Source organism: Salvelinus alpinus, chromosome 5 (assembly GCF_045679555.1).
Source record: "Salvelinus alpinus chromosome 5, SLU_Salpinus.1, whole genome shotgun sequence".
Taxonomy (NCBI): domain Eukaryota; kingdom Metazoa; phylum Chordata; class Actinopteri; order Salmoniformes; family Salmonidae; genus Salvelinus; species Salvelinus alpinus.
The window spans coordinates 22,740,319-22,758,689 of NC_092090.1; the positions used below are offsets into that span (position 1 = coordinate 22,740,319).

Sequence of the window (18,371 nt, forward strand, 5' to 3'; positions counted from 1 at the left end):
TTGTACTCTTATTTCACCCAGTAACGCCATGCTGCATGGTAAGATTTAGTTGTACTCTTATTTCACCCAGTAACGCCATGCTGCATGGTAAGATTTAGTTGTACTCTTATTTCACCCAGTAACGCCATGGTGCATGGTAAGATTTAGTTGTACTCTTATTTCACCCAGTAACGCCATGCTGCATGGTAAGATTTAGTTGTACTCTTATTTCACCCAGTAACGCCATGGTGCATGGTAAGATTTAGTTGTACTCTTATTTCACCCAGTAACGCCATGGTGCATGGTAAGATTTAGTTGTACTCTTATTTCACCCAGTAACGCCATGCTGCATGGTAAGATTTAGTTGTACTCTTATTTCACCCAGTAACGCCATGGTGCATGGTAAGATTTAGTTGTACTCTTATTTCACCCAGTAACGCCATGCTGCATGGTAAGATTTAGTTGTACTCTTATTTCACCCAGTAACGCCATGCTACATGGTAAGATTTAGTTGTAATTTCAGTCCACCAGAAATGAACATGCAAAGTTACCACAGTAGATAAAACCAGTCAAATGAACTAGTTAGATGCCACAATTGTGTCTCCATTACATGAAAGATTGGGTGACCGGTCAAATTTTGACTTGATCAAGCAAAGTAGACGAGAGTGGGGTAAGTTAGGACATTTTTTACATTCTGCATCACTCCGTCAAGGGAAATATAGACTTCTTTTTAACAAAGATATTTCAGCAATAAGGCATGAGAACTCTGGGAGTGATGTGTGATAACTCCAGACTAAGGACTGTTCTTAGGCCAGAGGTGAAGAATGTAGCTAGCAGAGGTTCAATGATGACGAGAGACAAGAACTTCAATGAATAATGATTTAATAAATCATTTATAAATAGGCAACAAGAACTAGATGTTTGTATTTGTATTTATTAAGGATCCCCATTAGTTCCTGCCAAGGCAGCAACTACTCTTCCTGGGGTCCATTAGTTCCTGCCAAGGCAGCAGCTACTCTTCCTGGGGTCCATTAGTTCCTGCCAAGGCAGCAGCTACTCTTCCTGGGGTCCATTAGTTCCTGCCAAGGCAGCAGCTACTCTTCCTGGGGTCCATTAGTTCCTGCCAAGGCAGCAGCTACTCTTCCTGGGGTCCATTAGTTCCTGCCAAGGCAGCAGCTACTCTTCCTGGGGTCCATTAGTTCCTGCCAAGGCAGCAGCTACTCTTCCTGGGGTCCATTAGTTCCTGCCAAGGCAGCAGCTACTCTTCCTGGGGTCCATTAGTTCCTGCCAAGGCAGCAGCTACTCTTCCTGGGGTCCATTAGTTCCTGCCAAGGCAGCAGCCACTCTTCCTGGGGTCCATTAGTTCCTGCCAAGGCAGCAGCTACTCTTCCTGGGGTCCATTAGTTCCTGCCAAGGCAGCAGCTACTCTTCCTGGGGTCCATTAGTTCCTGCCAAGGCAGCAGCTACTCTTCCTGGGGTCCATTAGTTCCTGCCAAGGCAGCAGCTACTCTTACTGGGTTCCATTCATGGAAACATTACAGTTTTGAAAACATAGCTTGGCCAAAATAAGTGGTCTCTTTGGACATCTTACCCTGTTTATGGGGTAAGTTGAGCATAGGAACAGGGTAAGTTGAGCTGCCTACACATTTCTGTGCCTATTTAAACTATGTCTTTATTTCCCGATCACAATTCATCACAATGGCTCGTTTGTCTTTTAATAATTTTAAGCATCTGTTAACACGGTCTTAACACCTACAACTTTGTACTTGTTTTAACACATTTAACATAGGCCCTGGTGTTACCTGATATCCCAGCGATACTACCTCGCGCTACACCTGGAAATAAAACACTCCATTTTGCTCAACTTGCCATTGGCTCAACTTATCCCGTGGCCATTGGCTCAACCGTTGGCTCAACTTATCCCGTGGCCATTGGCTCAACTTATCCCGTGGCCATTGGCTCAACCGTTGGCTCAACTTATCCCGTGGCCATTGGCTCAACTTATCCCGTGGCCATTGGCTCAACTTATCCCGTGGCCATTGGCTCAACCGTTGGCTCAACTTATCCCATGGCCATTGGCTCAACCGTTGGCTCAACTTATCCAGTGGCCATTGGCTCAACCGTTGGCTCAACTTATCCCATGGCCATTGGCTCAACCGTTGGCTCAACTTATCCCGTGGCCATTGGCTCAACTGTTGGCTCAACTTATCCCGTGGCCATTGGCTCAACTTACCCCAAGGCAAAAAAAAATACTATATTAACCCACACAGATCCAAGGATGCACTTTCATGCTGGGTTTAGGACCTCATACTGAAGCTTATACAGAGCCCAACTGATGTATAGAACAATCTTTAAATGATCTACTTTAGTTTAGATACAAGCATCATGAAACCTCTAACAAAATTAATTCATTTGACTTGGTGAAAATCAGTTTTTTTAAACCTTGTTTACCACTTTTTCAGACTCCATGAAATGATGTCCTCTTCCTAAATGTTTGGTCAAATTATACATTTTGTGTATGGTTTCCTAGAAACAAGGGCTGGCTCAACTTACCGTTTGGTTCAACTTACCCCTCTCTCCCCTGTATTAGTGTTGTCACTCATAACTCGTAGTTAGAATGTCATCTGTGTCTCTCCAGCCTTCCCGTGCCATGAGAGTGGTGCGACGGTGGTGCAGTATGCTCCCAAGCAGCAGCTGTTGATCTCGGGAGGCAGGAAGGGCTTTGTGTGTGTGTTTGACATCCGTCAGAGACAGCTGCTACACACCTTCCAGGCCCACGACTCAGCCGTCAAAGCCCTGGCGCTCGACGTCTCCGAAGACTTCTTCGTAACCGGCTCAGCTGAGGGGAACATGAAGGTGATTTTCCTTATTACTTTTTAATGAGGAAAATGGAATTAGAATCTTCCTGAATTGAAATGGAATTGTTCCCAACCCTGTCAACCATTAATCTGTGCTCTCTAGCTGTATTTCAATGACCAAATGTGTGTAAAAATGTATTTAAGTCACAGGATTGATCTGTGAAAGACATCATGTAATTCCATTAATGTATTGATCATTGCCTTTCTCTTTACCTCTCTCTTTCACTACTCCTCTCCTTCTCCTCCAGGTGTGGAAGCTGGCAGGCCATGGCCTCATGCACTCGTTTAGCACAGAGCATGCCAAGCAGTCCATCTTCCGGAACATCGGAGCAGGCGTTATGCAGGTGGAGACCCGCCCCGGCAACCGCATATTCACCTGCGGCGCCGACGGAACCCTCAAGATGAGGGTTCTACCCGACCGCTACAACATCCCCTCTAGCATCTTCGACATTCTGTAGACCCCAAACCACTTCCTGTACTGTCTGTAGAGAGGTCATCTGATTGGTTAGTGGTTGAACGTTGAAACGATAACCAAACTTTCACTAGAATATTCAACATCTTGTAGAAACGTAAATACCTGAAAGTGGTATGTCTGAATGGCGGTGGATAGGAAGGAGTGAGGTTGAAAGATTAACCAAACTTTCTTTCACTAGTATAACGTTGTGTAGAGAGCCAAGACTTGTGTGAGAGAGACGAAGAGAGATCGGGGTAAAGGTTTACAGATAGATCACTAAGTATATTACACTACTGGATAGGCTAGTTGAGAGGGCTCTAATGATATGAGTGACGTAGAGGTGAAAGGTTGAGAGATGACCGATGTTTCAGCAGCTTTGAGAGAGCGACAGAGAGTGTACGGTATGACTTTACCTCGCGGAAATCCTATCAGAAAAGATCAATTGAGCTGTGAATATTTGTTTCTTTCCCAAAGCCTAAAAGCGTGTATTAAAACGTAAAAGCAACAGGTTCCATACTTGATTTTAACAGTTAGATTTCCTGTCATTTTAAAGGCGTCTGCTGGACGTTTACGAGTGTGTCAGTCCATATGAAAGCTATGCATGACTTCCTGTTCTCGTTTTAAGCGGTGCAACCACATGGTTTATTGATATGATAGTGCTCTGTACAAGTGCTCAAGCTCTTAAAAAGTGTGTATCTGTTGTCATTTTGTGCCCATAAGCTGAACAACTCTCTTAGCATCTACATTTAACCAGCGCTGTGGTTCCTTTAGTCAGTGGTCTGGTGTGACTCTAAAGTTGTTGGATCTGCATTTTGTTGAAATGGTTTTATCCTCTTCATTCCCTGGCTAATCTCACTGTTAATCTCACTGTTAATGGCACATTATCCCCATAGTGACCCCATCCCATAACACTGGCTGACCAGTGACTCGCTAGCCTACTCCATCGATTGATCGATTGATTGAGCCTAGCTATGTGATCACACCTCTCTGTATCTGCCGCCCGCCTGCCGTCAAAAGCCTGTTTGTGCGGCAGCAGCGGCCTCACTGCTAGAACGTTGTGTTTGGAAGATGGTGTGTTTTGATCCTGTGACTGTGTGTAGTCTATATGTCTCATCTGTCTGTTCCACTGAACCCCCCCCCCCCCACCCCCACCCCCCAGAAGAAAGAAACACATGGGGTCTGTTATGTTATGTTTTTGCACAAACATTGTCATTTTTTTTAGTTGAACTATTTACTTGTTTTTGGTTGGTTGGTTGTTTCTTTGCAGGCTGTTGTTATTTGTGTTGGACTTTTTGCCTTTTACGTTAGGAATGTAAGGGGTTAATACTGTATTTTACTGGGACAGTGCAACATGGCATAGGTTTGTGTTTGGTGATACTACTGTACTGTATTGTTTTTACAAACCTTATTGAATAGATATTTGCACTCAAATCTGGGGACACTAAAAGTTTATTTCAAAACGAATAGGCTATGGGAAGAACAAAGAAACTACTGTTATATACAAATGAATGTCTGGCTGTATGTGGCCTAGTAGTAAAAAGTTAAATAGTTTTAATATATAAATATATGAAATACCACAGCAGCTTGTACAAACATGAAAGCGTTTTACTTAATTTTTTGTTTTGTATCATACCAGCTGGATTAGTTGTATCTTTTGTTAAATGTTTGTATTGTTTTTATTATTATACGTATTATTATTAAACAGATTTGTGTTTCCTTCCCTCCCTCTGGGTACCACGTCTGATCTCTGACATCTATGTTTACATATTCTACCTTCTCTCGTCTGTCGTGTGTATGATGCTAGTACTTATGAAGCTTTATAATGCCTTATAAACATTCATAGGTCACCTTTTAGATGCAGTCATAGAGCATCATTAAAAACATCACAGTGAAGCAATAACACGCTAGGCGCCTTACAAAAAGGTACCGAGCCTTGTTTTGCTTTATGGTACATGCTTCATAATGCTCTATAACATCTATAAGGGGATATTCATGTCTATATAAGATATTAACACTTCATAATGCTCTATAACATCTATAAGGGGACATTCATGTCTATATAAGATATTAACACTTCATAATGCTCTATAAGGGGATATTCATGTCTATATAAGATATTAACACTTCATAAAAAGGTGCTTTAAGTAAAGTGTTGTTCAGGTATCTACAGTATATATCTATCTAAAGCTCACTATGGGGAGGCTATAACTAGAGAACTAGAGAGAGTCCAGAGAGAGACAGGAATATATAGCAGGCTGTTCTACCGTGGTCAAAGTTATACCTTTGTAAGTTGAATAAATTATTTTTATTTCATCAGGTTGATTTTATGCTTGTTTCTGTATTTTCTCTCTCTAGACATGATAATCAGTAGAGACCATGCAGCGGCAAATATCATTGTCGGGAATAAACATATGTACAGATTTCCAATATAGGTATTTTTAAAACATTTTGCCCTCTGTAAGGGATGCTGGTCATGGTAGGATCCAAGTAAATATGGAAACTAATTTCTGATACATATTTTTTCATGCAGTCACAGGGAAAGTCTAGTAAGGACTTTACAGCTATAAATAGTATTAACTCCACAAAAAGCCAGGTTTCCAGGGTAGACCTTAAAAAGTTACATTTTCCAAATAAATATAATGTACAAGTGAGAGACATAAAAACAATATATAACAAGTCAAACAGTTAAGTATCCTTACAAAAAGATCATTCCAAGATCTCATATGGAAAAATATGGAAAACTACAGCAATTATTTTACTGTTTAAACCATCGCCACAATACAATATAGACTATAACAATTATATTATAATGATCTACTTCCTATTCTGATAAGCCCTTATTCAGTTAAACTCTACATTGGAAAAGGTACAGTGTGTGCATCTTTGAAAGCTGTAATATTTTAGCAGCATTCACAAAAAGGGTGTTTTATCCCAGCCAGCAGTCCCAAAAAGCCATTAGAAAAGAGTCCTTGTTGAGATGGCATAAAACTAAAGACAAGCTGTACATATTATAAAAAATAAAATATAAAAAACATAATATTCACTAGTGCTGTTCATCTTTAATTAAGCACTTTAAAAAGCTGGCCATCTTTAATCCGAATAACATTAAAATACCATCCGAATACTGTCAAAACAATGTCAGAATACTGTAAAAATAAAAACACCCTCAGAATACCATCAAAACACCCTCAGAATACCATCAAAACATCCTCAGTCATCAGAGATGAAGTGCACCACATACAGCTTCACGTAGCTCTGATCCCACACATACAGGTGTCTGTCATTGGGGCTATAGGATAGCATGGCCAGCACCCCGCCAGGGGACCTCAGGTCAAAGGTCACGTTGACCGGTTTCCCCTTCAGAAGGTCGAAGGCGAAGGTCACACGGGTGTCCTTGGTGTCGGTGACGTAGAGCACGCCACAGGCCACGAAGGCGTTGCCGGCCTTGGTCCTGGGGTAGGTGGTGTTGATGTACGATGTGACGGAGAAGCTCTTCAGGTCCAGCTGGGCCACCATAATGCTGTCGTCCAGACTGGAGGCAAAGATCAGCCACAGGCCGTTCTCATCCGCCGCAAGCTTGAAGTAGGTCTTGGAGTTGTAGAGAAGGTAGGACAGGTTGTGGTACAGAGCATTGTCGATGGCCAGGGTGTGGAGACGCTTGGACTGCAGGTCGAACCTGGGGGATGGATGGAGAGATGGAGGTAAGAAATAAACAATCTACATTCCCACATTTACCTTTGGTTTCCTTAGGAACTGTGCACCACAATGCCACACCAGCAGAAGAAAAGAACAGTCTCAGGATCGTACACAGCCAGGGACATCACAGACAGAATATTTTTCTTCAAGACTTTAATTGCACAAGGCCAAAAAGCTTCACCTTGATTTCCCTCTGACAACTATCCATTGTTCTCAGACAAGTATCTAGTGCGGTAGGAGCTAAGGGATCAATTGGATTCAAGCAGGATAATTACCATCCCTTCTTTACCTGGCCAGGTTGGAGGTGCCAAACTATGGTTCTTTACCTGGCCAGGTTGGAGGTGCCAAACTATGGTTCTTTATCTGGCCAGGTTGGAGGTACCAAACGGTGGTTCTTTACCTGGCCAGGTTGGAGGTGCCAAACTATGGTTCTTTACCTGGTCAGGTTGGAGGTGCCAAATTATGGTTCTTTACCTGGCCAGGTTGGAGGTGCCAAACTATGGTTCTTTACCTGGCCAGGTTGGAGGTGCCAAACTATGGTTCTTTACCTGGCCAGGTTGGAGGTGCCAGACAATGGTTCTTTACCTGGCCAGGTTGGAGGTGCCAGACTATGGTTCTTTACCTGGCCAGGTTGGAGGTGCCAGACAATGGTTCTTTACCTGGCCAGGTTGGAGGTGCCAGACAATGGTTCTTTACCTGGCCAGGTTGGTGGTTCCGGCGATGTGATAGTAGAAGGATCCGTTATGAACGGCATGGCCACACCCCTGGTAGAACTTCCTGCCGTCGATGACCTCACTGGTGGCATTCTGGAATGAGGTGATGCTCTTATACTCCTTCAACGTGCGACCTGGAGACAGATAATCAAAAAGACATTTGATTGGTTGTTGTGTGTAGGAGGTACCAGAGAAGTGCTAAAGATAATGTGATTGGCTGTTGTCTGCGTTTGGCTGGTACCAGAGAAATGCTAAAGACATTTGATTGGCTGTTGTGTGAGTTTGGGAGGTACCAGAGAAGTGTTCGGCCACCCAAATGCGTTTGTCGTTCAGCACAGCCGTGTCTTTCATCCACGTTCCGAACGTACTCTCCATCTTAGATATGTTACGGGGGTTGATCAGTGACTTGATGATGCACTCTGGGGGACAGAAGATAAAACATTTATTGTTTAATTGATTGCTAGATTGATTGGTTTGCATATTCATGTTTTGTCTGAGGGTTTTTAAACAAATCCTTGAAGTCATGCAAGTCATTGTACCGTTTTTCTTATTTAGTGGTATCTCTTGTAACTTCCCAGCCTCTTTGGCGGACAGAGTCCCATCGTTTGGTACAGCATGTGACAGATCTGAAATAGTCAATGATAATCAATGAAAGTGATGATGTTAGAATCAGTAGGAGAGTTGGAGGTGGGTAGAGGAACTGTAGGATAGATAGTAACAGGCTGACTCACCCAGGGTCTGGGCAGTATGGATGGGGGGGTAGATACGGGACTTGGGTAGGATTAGTAGCAGTGTGCAGGGTAGTTACTCACCCAGGGTCTGGGCAGTATGGATGGGGGGGGGGGGGGGTAGATACGGGAGTTGGGTAGGATAAGTAGCGGTGTGCAGGGTAGTTACCCACCCAGGGTCTGGGCAGCGTGGATGGAAAGATTGGCCCGGTGGCTCTTGTTTCTGGGGGGCCCCTGGCGTCCTTGTGGGCCAGGAGGTCCAGGAGGGCCAATGGGGCCTGGAGTACCAGGAGGACCAGCCGGACCTGGGGGGCCTAGACAGACCCAAAAGACAAGGATTTTCACAATCACATTGCATTTCAAGTAGAGCTGTCCAGGCATAAACTGGATCGACTGGTCATGAAACAGGACAGGGCTTGCCCACTAATGTTGCAACATATACAGGTACCTTAAGTGTTGTGCTAAGACCACATTCATTTTCAGTTCTAATGAAGATCTGTTAAGATTTTGCAATAAAGTTATGTGCTGAACCATTTGAGTGTACAATGGTGACGGTACAGCCAGTCTCATCATGTACTATAGGAGTCATAGTGATGTTGTAATTGTGAGGTATCTCATGTAGACAATGGACATTGTCATTTCTGTCCGTTCTTACCCTCCAAGATGACATCGTTGGACGATTGTGTATTCTCTCCTGCGGGTCCAGGGTCTCCTCTATCTCCTTTCTCCCCCGGCTCACCTTTCTCACCTGTGAAGGAACACGGTTATCGTTTTTCATATGTACAGGTGATTTACAAATCCTAGCTTGAGACATGGAATGGAACAGGAATTCATAAAGGCCTGACCCAAAAATAAACCCTAAATAAAGACCACAATCAAATGAGTCAAGCTTGTGTCGTGGGTTCTTATATCTGAGCTACTGTTAAGAAAAGAGTTCCCACAATGTGAACTAGACATGGGTCTACTAAATCATCGCTTCCAGTCTGTAAATTCCAAGGATTCGTCAAGTCAAAGCCAATCCAGTAAACCATTCCATTCACTTCTCCTGGGCTGCTAAAATATTGTCTATTTAGTGCCCTACTTTTGAGCAGGGCCCATAGGGCTCTGGTCAAAAGTAGTGCACTATATAGGAAATAGGGTGTGAATCATGTCCTTCCCTCCTGAGGAACGCACCAGTGGGCTGATGGGAGAATGAGGTTTACAGCCCATTCAAGAGCAGCCCAAAACCACAGAGTCATGAATAACATTAGTCTACTGTGGGACAGAAGAGCAGTTTCCTTTCTTCCTCCGTTTCCGGATCTATGGTGTTTGAATGGAGAGAAAGCGAAGCCCACCACAGTGGAGAACATGATTCAGCATTATGACACATCACATATCTCTGGATAGATCTGAATGCCTGTCCAATGACAGTTAATTAAGAATAGGTGAAAGAAAGTGTTATGTATGTGGAGATCTGTGTGTGTGTGTGTGTGTGTGTGTGTGTGTGTGTGTGTGTGTGTGTGTGTGTGTGTGTGTGTGTGTGTGTGTGTGTGTGTGTGTGTGTGTGTGTGTGTGTGTGTGTGTGTGTGTGTGTGTGTGTGTGTGTGTGTGTGTGTGTGTGTGTGTGTGTGTGTGTGTGTGTGGCTTATGTGTGTATCTGGGTGCACCGTGGGGTAATTGTGTGCAAGTGTAGGTGTGTGCGTGTGAGTGTGAGTTTGTTTGTGTGTCTGAGGTTGTGTGTGTTAGGGTGCATGTTATTGACCCTGAGGAGATCTGCTCTACCCTTTCTGTTCTATTATCTCTCTCTTTTCAGTCACAGAACCAGACAGAGCCCCAGGTAACAATACATAATGGACACATCAGATGATGGACAGATAGATACAATGAGGCAGAAAATACAGAGTAAGAATGATTCTCTCTGTTACTGTAAAAGGGTCTTTCACTCCGTACCTCTCTTCCCTCGTTTTCCATCAGCCCCAGCTAGTCCGTCTAGTCCTGGGATGCCATCAGTGCCATTGTGCCCAGGCAGACCGTCTAGTCCTGGGATGCCATCAGTGCCATTGTGCCCAGGCAGACCATGCAGGCCAGGTAGCCCTGCCATACATACATTACAACCACAGCACTTTACATGGTCAGACAGCCCTATCATAAATACATTACAGCCACAGTACTTTACATGGTCAGACAGCCCTATCATAAATACATTACAGCCACAGTACTTTACATGGTCAGACAGCCCTATCATAAATACATTACAGCCACAGTACTTTACATGGTCAGACAGCCCTATCATAAATACATTACAGCCACAGTACTTTACATGGTCAGACAGCCCTGCCATACATACATTACAACCACAGTACTTTACATGGGCAGGCAGACCTATCATATACAAACACATTACAACCACAGTACTTTACATGGTCAGACAGACCTATCATATACAAACACATTACAACCACAGTACTTTACATGGGCAGGCAGACCTATCATAAATACATTACAGCCACAGTACTTTACATGGTCAGGCAGACCTATCATAAATACATTACAGCCACAGTACTTTACATGGGCAGGCAGACCTATCATAAATACATTACAGCCACAGTACTTTACATGGTCAGACAGCCCTGCCATACATACATTACAACCACAGCACTTTACATGGTCAGGTAGCCCTATCATACATACATTACTACCACAGTACTTTACATGGGCAGGCAGACCTATCATAAATACATTACAGCCACAGTACTTTACATGGTCAGACAGCCCTGCCATACATACATTACAACCACAGTACTTTACATGGTCAGACAGACCTATCATATACAGACACATTACAACCACAGTACTTTACATGGGCAGGCAGACCTATCATAAATACATTACAGCCACAGTACTTTACATGGTCAGACAGCCCTATCATACATACATTACTACCACAGTACTTTACATGGTCAGGCAGACCTATCATATACAAACACATTACAGCCACAGTACTTTACATGGTCAGACAGCCCTGCCATACATACATTACAACCACAGTACTTTACATGGTCAGACAGACCTATCATATACAGACACATTACAACCACAGTACTTTACATGGGCAGGCAGACCTATCATAAATACATTACAGCCACAGTACTTTACATGGGCAGGCAGACCTATCATATACAGACACATTACAGCCACAGTACTTTACATGGGCAGACAGACCTATCATATACAAACACATTACAGCCACAGTACTTTACATGGGCAGGCAGACCTATCATATACAGACACATTACAGCCACAGTACTTTACATGGGCAGACAGACCTATCATATACAAACACATTACAGCCACAGTACTTTACATGGGCAGACAGACCTATCATATACAAACACATTACTACCACAGTACTTTACATGGGCAGGCAGACCTATCATATACAGACACATTACTACCACAGTACTTTACATGGGCAGGCAGACCTATCATATACAGACACATTACTACCACAGTACTTTACATGGGCAGGCAGACCTATCATATACAGACACATTACAACCACAGTACTTTACATGGGCAGACAGACCTATCATATACAGACACATTACAACCACAGTACTTTACATGGTCAGACAGACCTATCATATACAGACACATTACAACCACAGTACTTTACATGGGCAGACAGACCTATCATATACAGACACATTACAACCACAGTACTTTACATGGGCAGACAGACCTATCATATACAGACACATTACAACCACAGTACTTTACATGGGCAGGCAGACCTATCATATACAAACACATTACAACCACAGTACTTTACATGGGCAGACAGACCTATCATATACAGACACATTACAACCACAGTACTTTACATGGGCAGGCAGACCTATCATATACAGACACATTACTACCACAGTACTTTACGTGGTCAGACAGACCTATCATATACAGACACATTACAACCACAGTACTTTACATGGGCAGGCAGACCTATCATATACAGACACATTACAACCACAGTACTTTACATGGGCAGGCAGACCTATCATATACAGACACATTACTACCACAGTACTTTACGTGGTCAGACAGACCTATCATATACAGACACATTACAACCACAGTACTTTACATGGGCAGGCAGACCTATCATATACAGACACATTACTACCACAGTACTTTACGTGGTCAGACAGACCTATCATATACAGACACATTACAACCACAGTACTTTACATGGGCAGACAGACCTATCATATACAGACACATTACAACCACAGTACTTTACATGGGCAGGCAGACCTATCATATACAGACACATTACTACCACAGTACTTTACGTGGTCAGACAGACCTATCATATACAGACACATTACAACCACAGTACTTTACATGGGCAGGCAGACCTATCATATACAGACACATTACTACCACAGTACTTTACGTGGTCAGACAGACCTATCATATACAGACACATTACAACCACAGTACTTTACATGGGCAGGCAGACCTATCATATACAGACACATTACAACCACAGTACTTTACATGGGCAGACAGACCTATCATATACAGACACATTACTACCACAGTACTTTACGTGGTCAGACAGACCTATCATATACAGACACATTACAACCACAGTACTTTACATGGGCAGACAGACCTATCATATACAGACACATTACTACCACAGTACTTTACGTGGTCAGACAGACCTATCATATACAGACACATTACAACCACAGTACTTTACATGGTCAGACAGACCTATCATATACAGACACATTACAACCACAGTACTTTACATGGTCAGACAGACCTATCATATACAAACACATTACAACCACAGTACTTTACATGGGCAGACAGACCTATCATATACAGACACATTACAACCACAGTACTTTACGTGGTCAGACAGACCTATCATATACAGACACATTACAACCACAGTACTTTACATGGTCAGACAGACCTATCATATACAGACACATTACAACCATGCAGGAGTAATATCTGAAGTACAGATGCACATCCGTGGGCAAAACATTTAATAAATACACAATCTTAAGCAATATCCCAGAGATGCTCTGGAAGAGTCCTTGGTATACTTAACATTATGTGGGGGTCCAGGTTGTTGTCTGTCATTTCGCCACGGTTACACCAAGTTACTGGGATATGCTTATGGGTCACTCTAGCAAAAAGCTGTGGCACGGCTAAAAAGGGTTTGAGTGATGGCTGAGATGATCAATATGAATCATTAAAGTGTTTAATCAGTTGACAACTTACCAGGGGGTCCAGGAGGGCCGGGTGGTCCTACAACACAACATAGAGAGATCAGGGGATGATAACACACTGCACCTTGACTGGTGAAAACATGTTGGAAAATGTGTGAAACTCCACTTGAATTCACTTCAGAGTTACAGTAGGGAAAGAAGAGTGTTAATTATTATTACTGTTCTTGTCATTATTGGGACATACCAGCTATGCAGACTCCCTTGGTGCTGTTACAGATATCCAACAACACTTTGACCTGGAAACAAACAAACAAACAAACCCCTTTTATTTAGGAAGAGAAGAAACGAGATGCATACAGCATGTCTTCACATTTTAGCATGTATGAACATTTCAGTAGAATACAATAGAATGAAATAAATGAAACTTTATAAAAATGACATAACAGACTTTAACACAGTTTTGTATTTAACAAGAGTCATGAATCTAGTCTGTTAAGAGTCTGTTCATTGTTTTTCTATCACTGTTTGTTCTAGATGTAAAACACAGCTTTTTCTCTTTCAAACGGATCATGTATATACATGCCAGGGCTTACGTCTGAGATGCTCACTACATACCTCAGCGCCCACACACACACACATGCACGCACACACATGCACGCACACACATGCACGCACACACACACACACACACACACACACACACACACACACACACACACACACACACACACACACACACACACACACACACACACACACACACACACACACACACACACACACACACACACACACACACACACACACACGTATACAAAGAGACATGGAGTAGCCTAGCTTACCGGCACCATAGAATAGGTCATCATCATCATCATGTCGTCCTGTATCTCAGTCTTCTGGAAGCCCTTTGTCTTCCTGTGTTTGTGGTTCAGCTCATGTCTCATCTTCTTACCCATCTCCTTCCCCATCTCCTTCCCCATCTCCTTCCCCATCTCCTTCCCCATCTCCTTACCCATCTCCTTCCCCATCTCCTTCCCCATCTCCTTGTCCATCTCCTTGTCCATCTCCTTACCCATCTCCTTGTCCATCTCCTTGTCCATCTCCTTGTCCATCTCCTTGTCCATCTTTTCCCTCAACCCGTGGTGTAACTCCTCTCTCAACTCAGGGTGTACCTCCTCTCCTGTGTCCAGTCCACCTCGCCCCGTTTCCTGCCCCTGATGTAGCCCCTGGGTCACCTCCTGCCCCTGATGTAGCCCCTGAGTCACCTCCTGCCCCTGATGTAGCCCCTGAGTCACCTCCTGCAGGAGTTCCTGGCTCTTCTGATGGTTCAGCTCCCTCAGCTCTAGCCTCAGCTCCTCCTTTAACTCCTGTTGTAGCTCCCTCTCCAGCTCACGACTCCTCTTGTTACGGGAGTACTGGTACTCCCCCTGCTCCCTCTGCTCCTTCCCCAGACCCATTTCACCTCCTCCTGCACCTCCTCCACGCAGCCCTGCAAGCCACCCTGGGCCTAAGATAAGATAAGAAATACCTGAACATGATTAATCCCAGAGGGGTAATTGTTTTATCAATTATTACATCGTCTTGGAAACCCAGAACTAGTGTCAGCAACTCATTTATGTTACGTATGTCTGTCCACGACAGATTCATCATTGCAGTACACACAGCCACAAAGACAAACAGAAAACGATCAACAGTAAAAGTATTGAAAACATGGCAGTTTAAAAAGAGCAGCAGCACCTCCTCTTAGCTCCGCCAGCCTCCCTGCGCCTCCTGCTGCTACAACTTCTCGGGGCACCTCCTGGAGGAACTCCACCACGGAGCTCTGTTCCACCTCCTCTAGCCTGGCCTCGGTGAGCTCCACACGGCTCCACAGCTGGTTCTGTTGCACTAGGAGCACTAGTAGAGACACAGTGTTGACCAGTGCCAAGGCACACGTTCCGTAGATGATCACCCGCAGGGAGACAGACAGACTGGGGCGTGAGGGGAGCATCTCACACCCTCCAATCCCTCCTCCACCTCCTCCCTTCCGGGAGTCAGCGACTAGCTTCAGCATTCAGAACCGGATAATATGGTTAGAGACAGTCCAAGAAGTATATCTTCTCCAACAGAATCCCAAAACACAAAGGGAGTAAGTATTCTTGGAAGATTAGTCCCAGGTCTAGTCTAGTGGGCTAGAGCAGAATCCAAGAAATACCCGTTCTCCTAAAGAGGGAGTCTGCAATTCCAATAGAATCCGAGAGGACAGAAGTGTATATGTCTACTCCAGACCATAGATACTGTACGTCTGAGGGAGAATCCAGGTCCAATTCCAATCCAACAGAACAGAGTATGTATCTGTAGTCCCAAACTCTACACTGCGTCTGGATGTCCAGTCCAGTCTGAAGAAGAATCTGGTCCTAGTGTTCCAAATAGAATCAAAGAGGTCCCGAAGGAGATGTGTCCTGATCTCTATGTCTGATCTGAAGAGAAGAGACTTGGTGGTCTCACTGAGGACAGAATTGTACTCCTCATTGTGTTGAGTGTGTGTCAGTTGAGGGGAGTCAGGGTTATGTGTGTGTGTGTGTGTGTGCACACAGTAGATTGTAGGTTGTGTGTGTGTGTGTGTGTGTGGGAAAGTGTGTGTGTGTTGGCATTACACAATCCTCTGGGCTTGTCTGGGAAGGGAAGAAACCCCTCGTCTGTTCAGTCACCTGATTTATATTCCACACAACCCATTCTAGAGCAACCACAGTGGGCTGGGGCTGACATCACACACACACACACACACACACACATACACATATACACATACATATACACATATACACATATATACACACACACACACGCACATATACATATACACACACACATAATGTACACACACACACACACACACACACACACACACACACACACACACACACACACACACACACACACACACACACACACACACACACACACACACACACACACACACACACACACACACACACACACACACACACACACTAAGAGGGTCCTGAGGCTAAAACTCTTTGTTACTGTATTCTTCATGTGTCCTCGTCCCTCTACCCCTGAACAATAATGTATTTGTTACAAAACCCTCCATCATGTAGATACTCATCTCAAACGGATTTATTCACAATTGAGGTTTTGGGGTCTACAAGTCATTACATCACATCAACACACTAGTGAATAAGCCATTCAACCCATTTCAATCAAGTTTGTACACAAATGTGTTCACATATACAATGCTGTAGTACTTTGGTAGAGGAATTGAATTATACTGTTTGAATTAAATTGAATTATACATGACAAAATCGTAGTTATTTCAAAGATGAAAAGATCTTTAACTATAATCTCTAAAACAAAAAGTCTAAAAAGGGAAATGTCACAAATCAAGAAAAAACTATCTTGGAAATAACTGGAGGTCTTTAGACATCAACACAAATCAATGTCTGAGAAAGAGCAAGAGAGAGAGAGAGAGACAGAGAGACAGAGAGACAGAGAGAGAGAGAGAGAGAGAGAGAGAGAGAGAGAGAGAGAGAGAGAGAGAGAGAGAGAGAGAGAGAGAGAGAGAGAGAGAGAGAGAGAGAGAGAGAGAGAGAGAGAGAGAGAGAGAGAGAGAGAGAGAGAATCACCACTATGCCATGATGAGGATGAGCATGGTTTTCCAGTACATTAGGTGCTCTGCTCCCTTCCGCATTTACACATCTCTCTCTCTCATCTCTCCCCTATATGCCCACGAGGCTCTCTACATCGCTCTGTAACTGTAACAGTGACCCATTTCTGGAATTGCATTTCACCAGAAAAGTGTCATTTCTTCAGTACGTAACATTTAATCAGAAAAACAACCTGACATTTCTCTCCTCTGAGCGTTGGAGTGTTTATGAATCACTCCAGAGAAGTGTTGGCCTGAAAACTCAGTTGATCTGGGTGTCATTGAAACACAGCAATTGTTTTTACAATATGCATATCATGAAATATCAGAAAAACATATGTGAAAACATTTTCACTCAATTCGTTGATTGTGCAATTTGGTGCTTGATTGAATAGACCCCCAAAGACCCAGTAAGTATTAGGTAAGTATTGTGTAATAACCATTTTACCATTACTCCTGTATTTAAGTGAAGAGTTGTGAAATCGACCCACCTCTTGTGCCAAACAAATGTCAGCACATGTTGAAACGTGAGTACATATTCCTTCACACCTTCACAGACACACATATGCATGCACACACTAATTTACACACACACACACACACACACACACACACACACACACACACACACACACACACACACACACACACACACACACACACACACACACACACACACACACACACACACACACACACACACACACACACACACACACACACACACACACACACACACAGGAGTTCTGATTGACACAGACAGTAACACTGAGTCTATGTGAGGTTTGATATTACAGTAAGACCTTCCGCTCTGTTCACCCAGACTCCTCCCCTGGGGCTGTAGGTCAGTGGCAGGGAGAGGAGAGGAGAGGAGAGGAGAGGAGAGGAGAGGAGAGGAGAGGAGAGGAGAGGAGAGGAGAGGAGAGGAGAGGAGAGGAGAGGAGAGGAGAGGAGAGGAGAGGAGAGGAGAGGAGAGGAGAGGAGAGGAGAAAGGAGGGAATATCTGCAATGGGCTACAGTAAATGAGAGCAAACACGGGTTAAAAAAATATATATATACATATATA

General features: G+C 43.7%; 2 protein-coding genes across 2 annotated transcripts; one reads left to right on the forward strand and one right to left on the reverse strand.

Moving 5' to 3' along the window:
- Positions 1-353: 353 nt before the first annotated feature.
- Positions 354-5,015, forward strand: LOC139575752 (dmX-like protein 2). The gene is made up of 3 exons (XM_071401017.1): positions 354-381; positions 2,618-2,835; positions 3,086-5,015. Exons 1-3 carry the CDS (start codon positions 372-374, stop codon positions 3,293-3,295), a joined length of 438 nt encoding a protein of 145 aa, XP_071257118.1. The 5' UTR covers positions 354-371; the 3' UTR covers positions 3,296-5,015.
- Positions 5,016-6,330: 1,315 nt separating this feature from the next.
- LOC139575751 (gliomedin-like) lies at positions 6,331-16,329 on the reverse strand. The gene is made up of 11 exons (XM_071401016.1): positions 15,397-16,329; positions 14,502-15,166; positions 13,904-13,955; positions 13,712-13,738; positions 10,358-10,501; positions 9,084-9,176; positions 8,602-8,742; positions 8,240-8,326; positions 7,994-8,119; positions 7,684-7,834; positions 6,331-6,967 (listed from the first exon to the last, which is right to left on the reverse strand). Exons 1-11 carry the CDS (start codon positions 15,710-15,712, stop codon positions 6,502-6,504), a joined length of 2,268 nt encoding a protein of 755 aa, XP_071257117.1. The 5' UTR covers positions 15,713-16,329; the 3' UTR covers positions 6,331-6,501.
- Between the last annotated feature and the right edge of the window lie 2,042 nt (positions 16,330-18,371).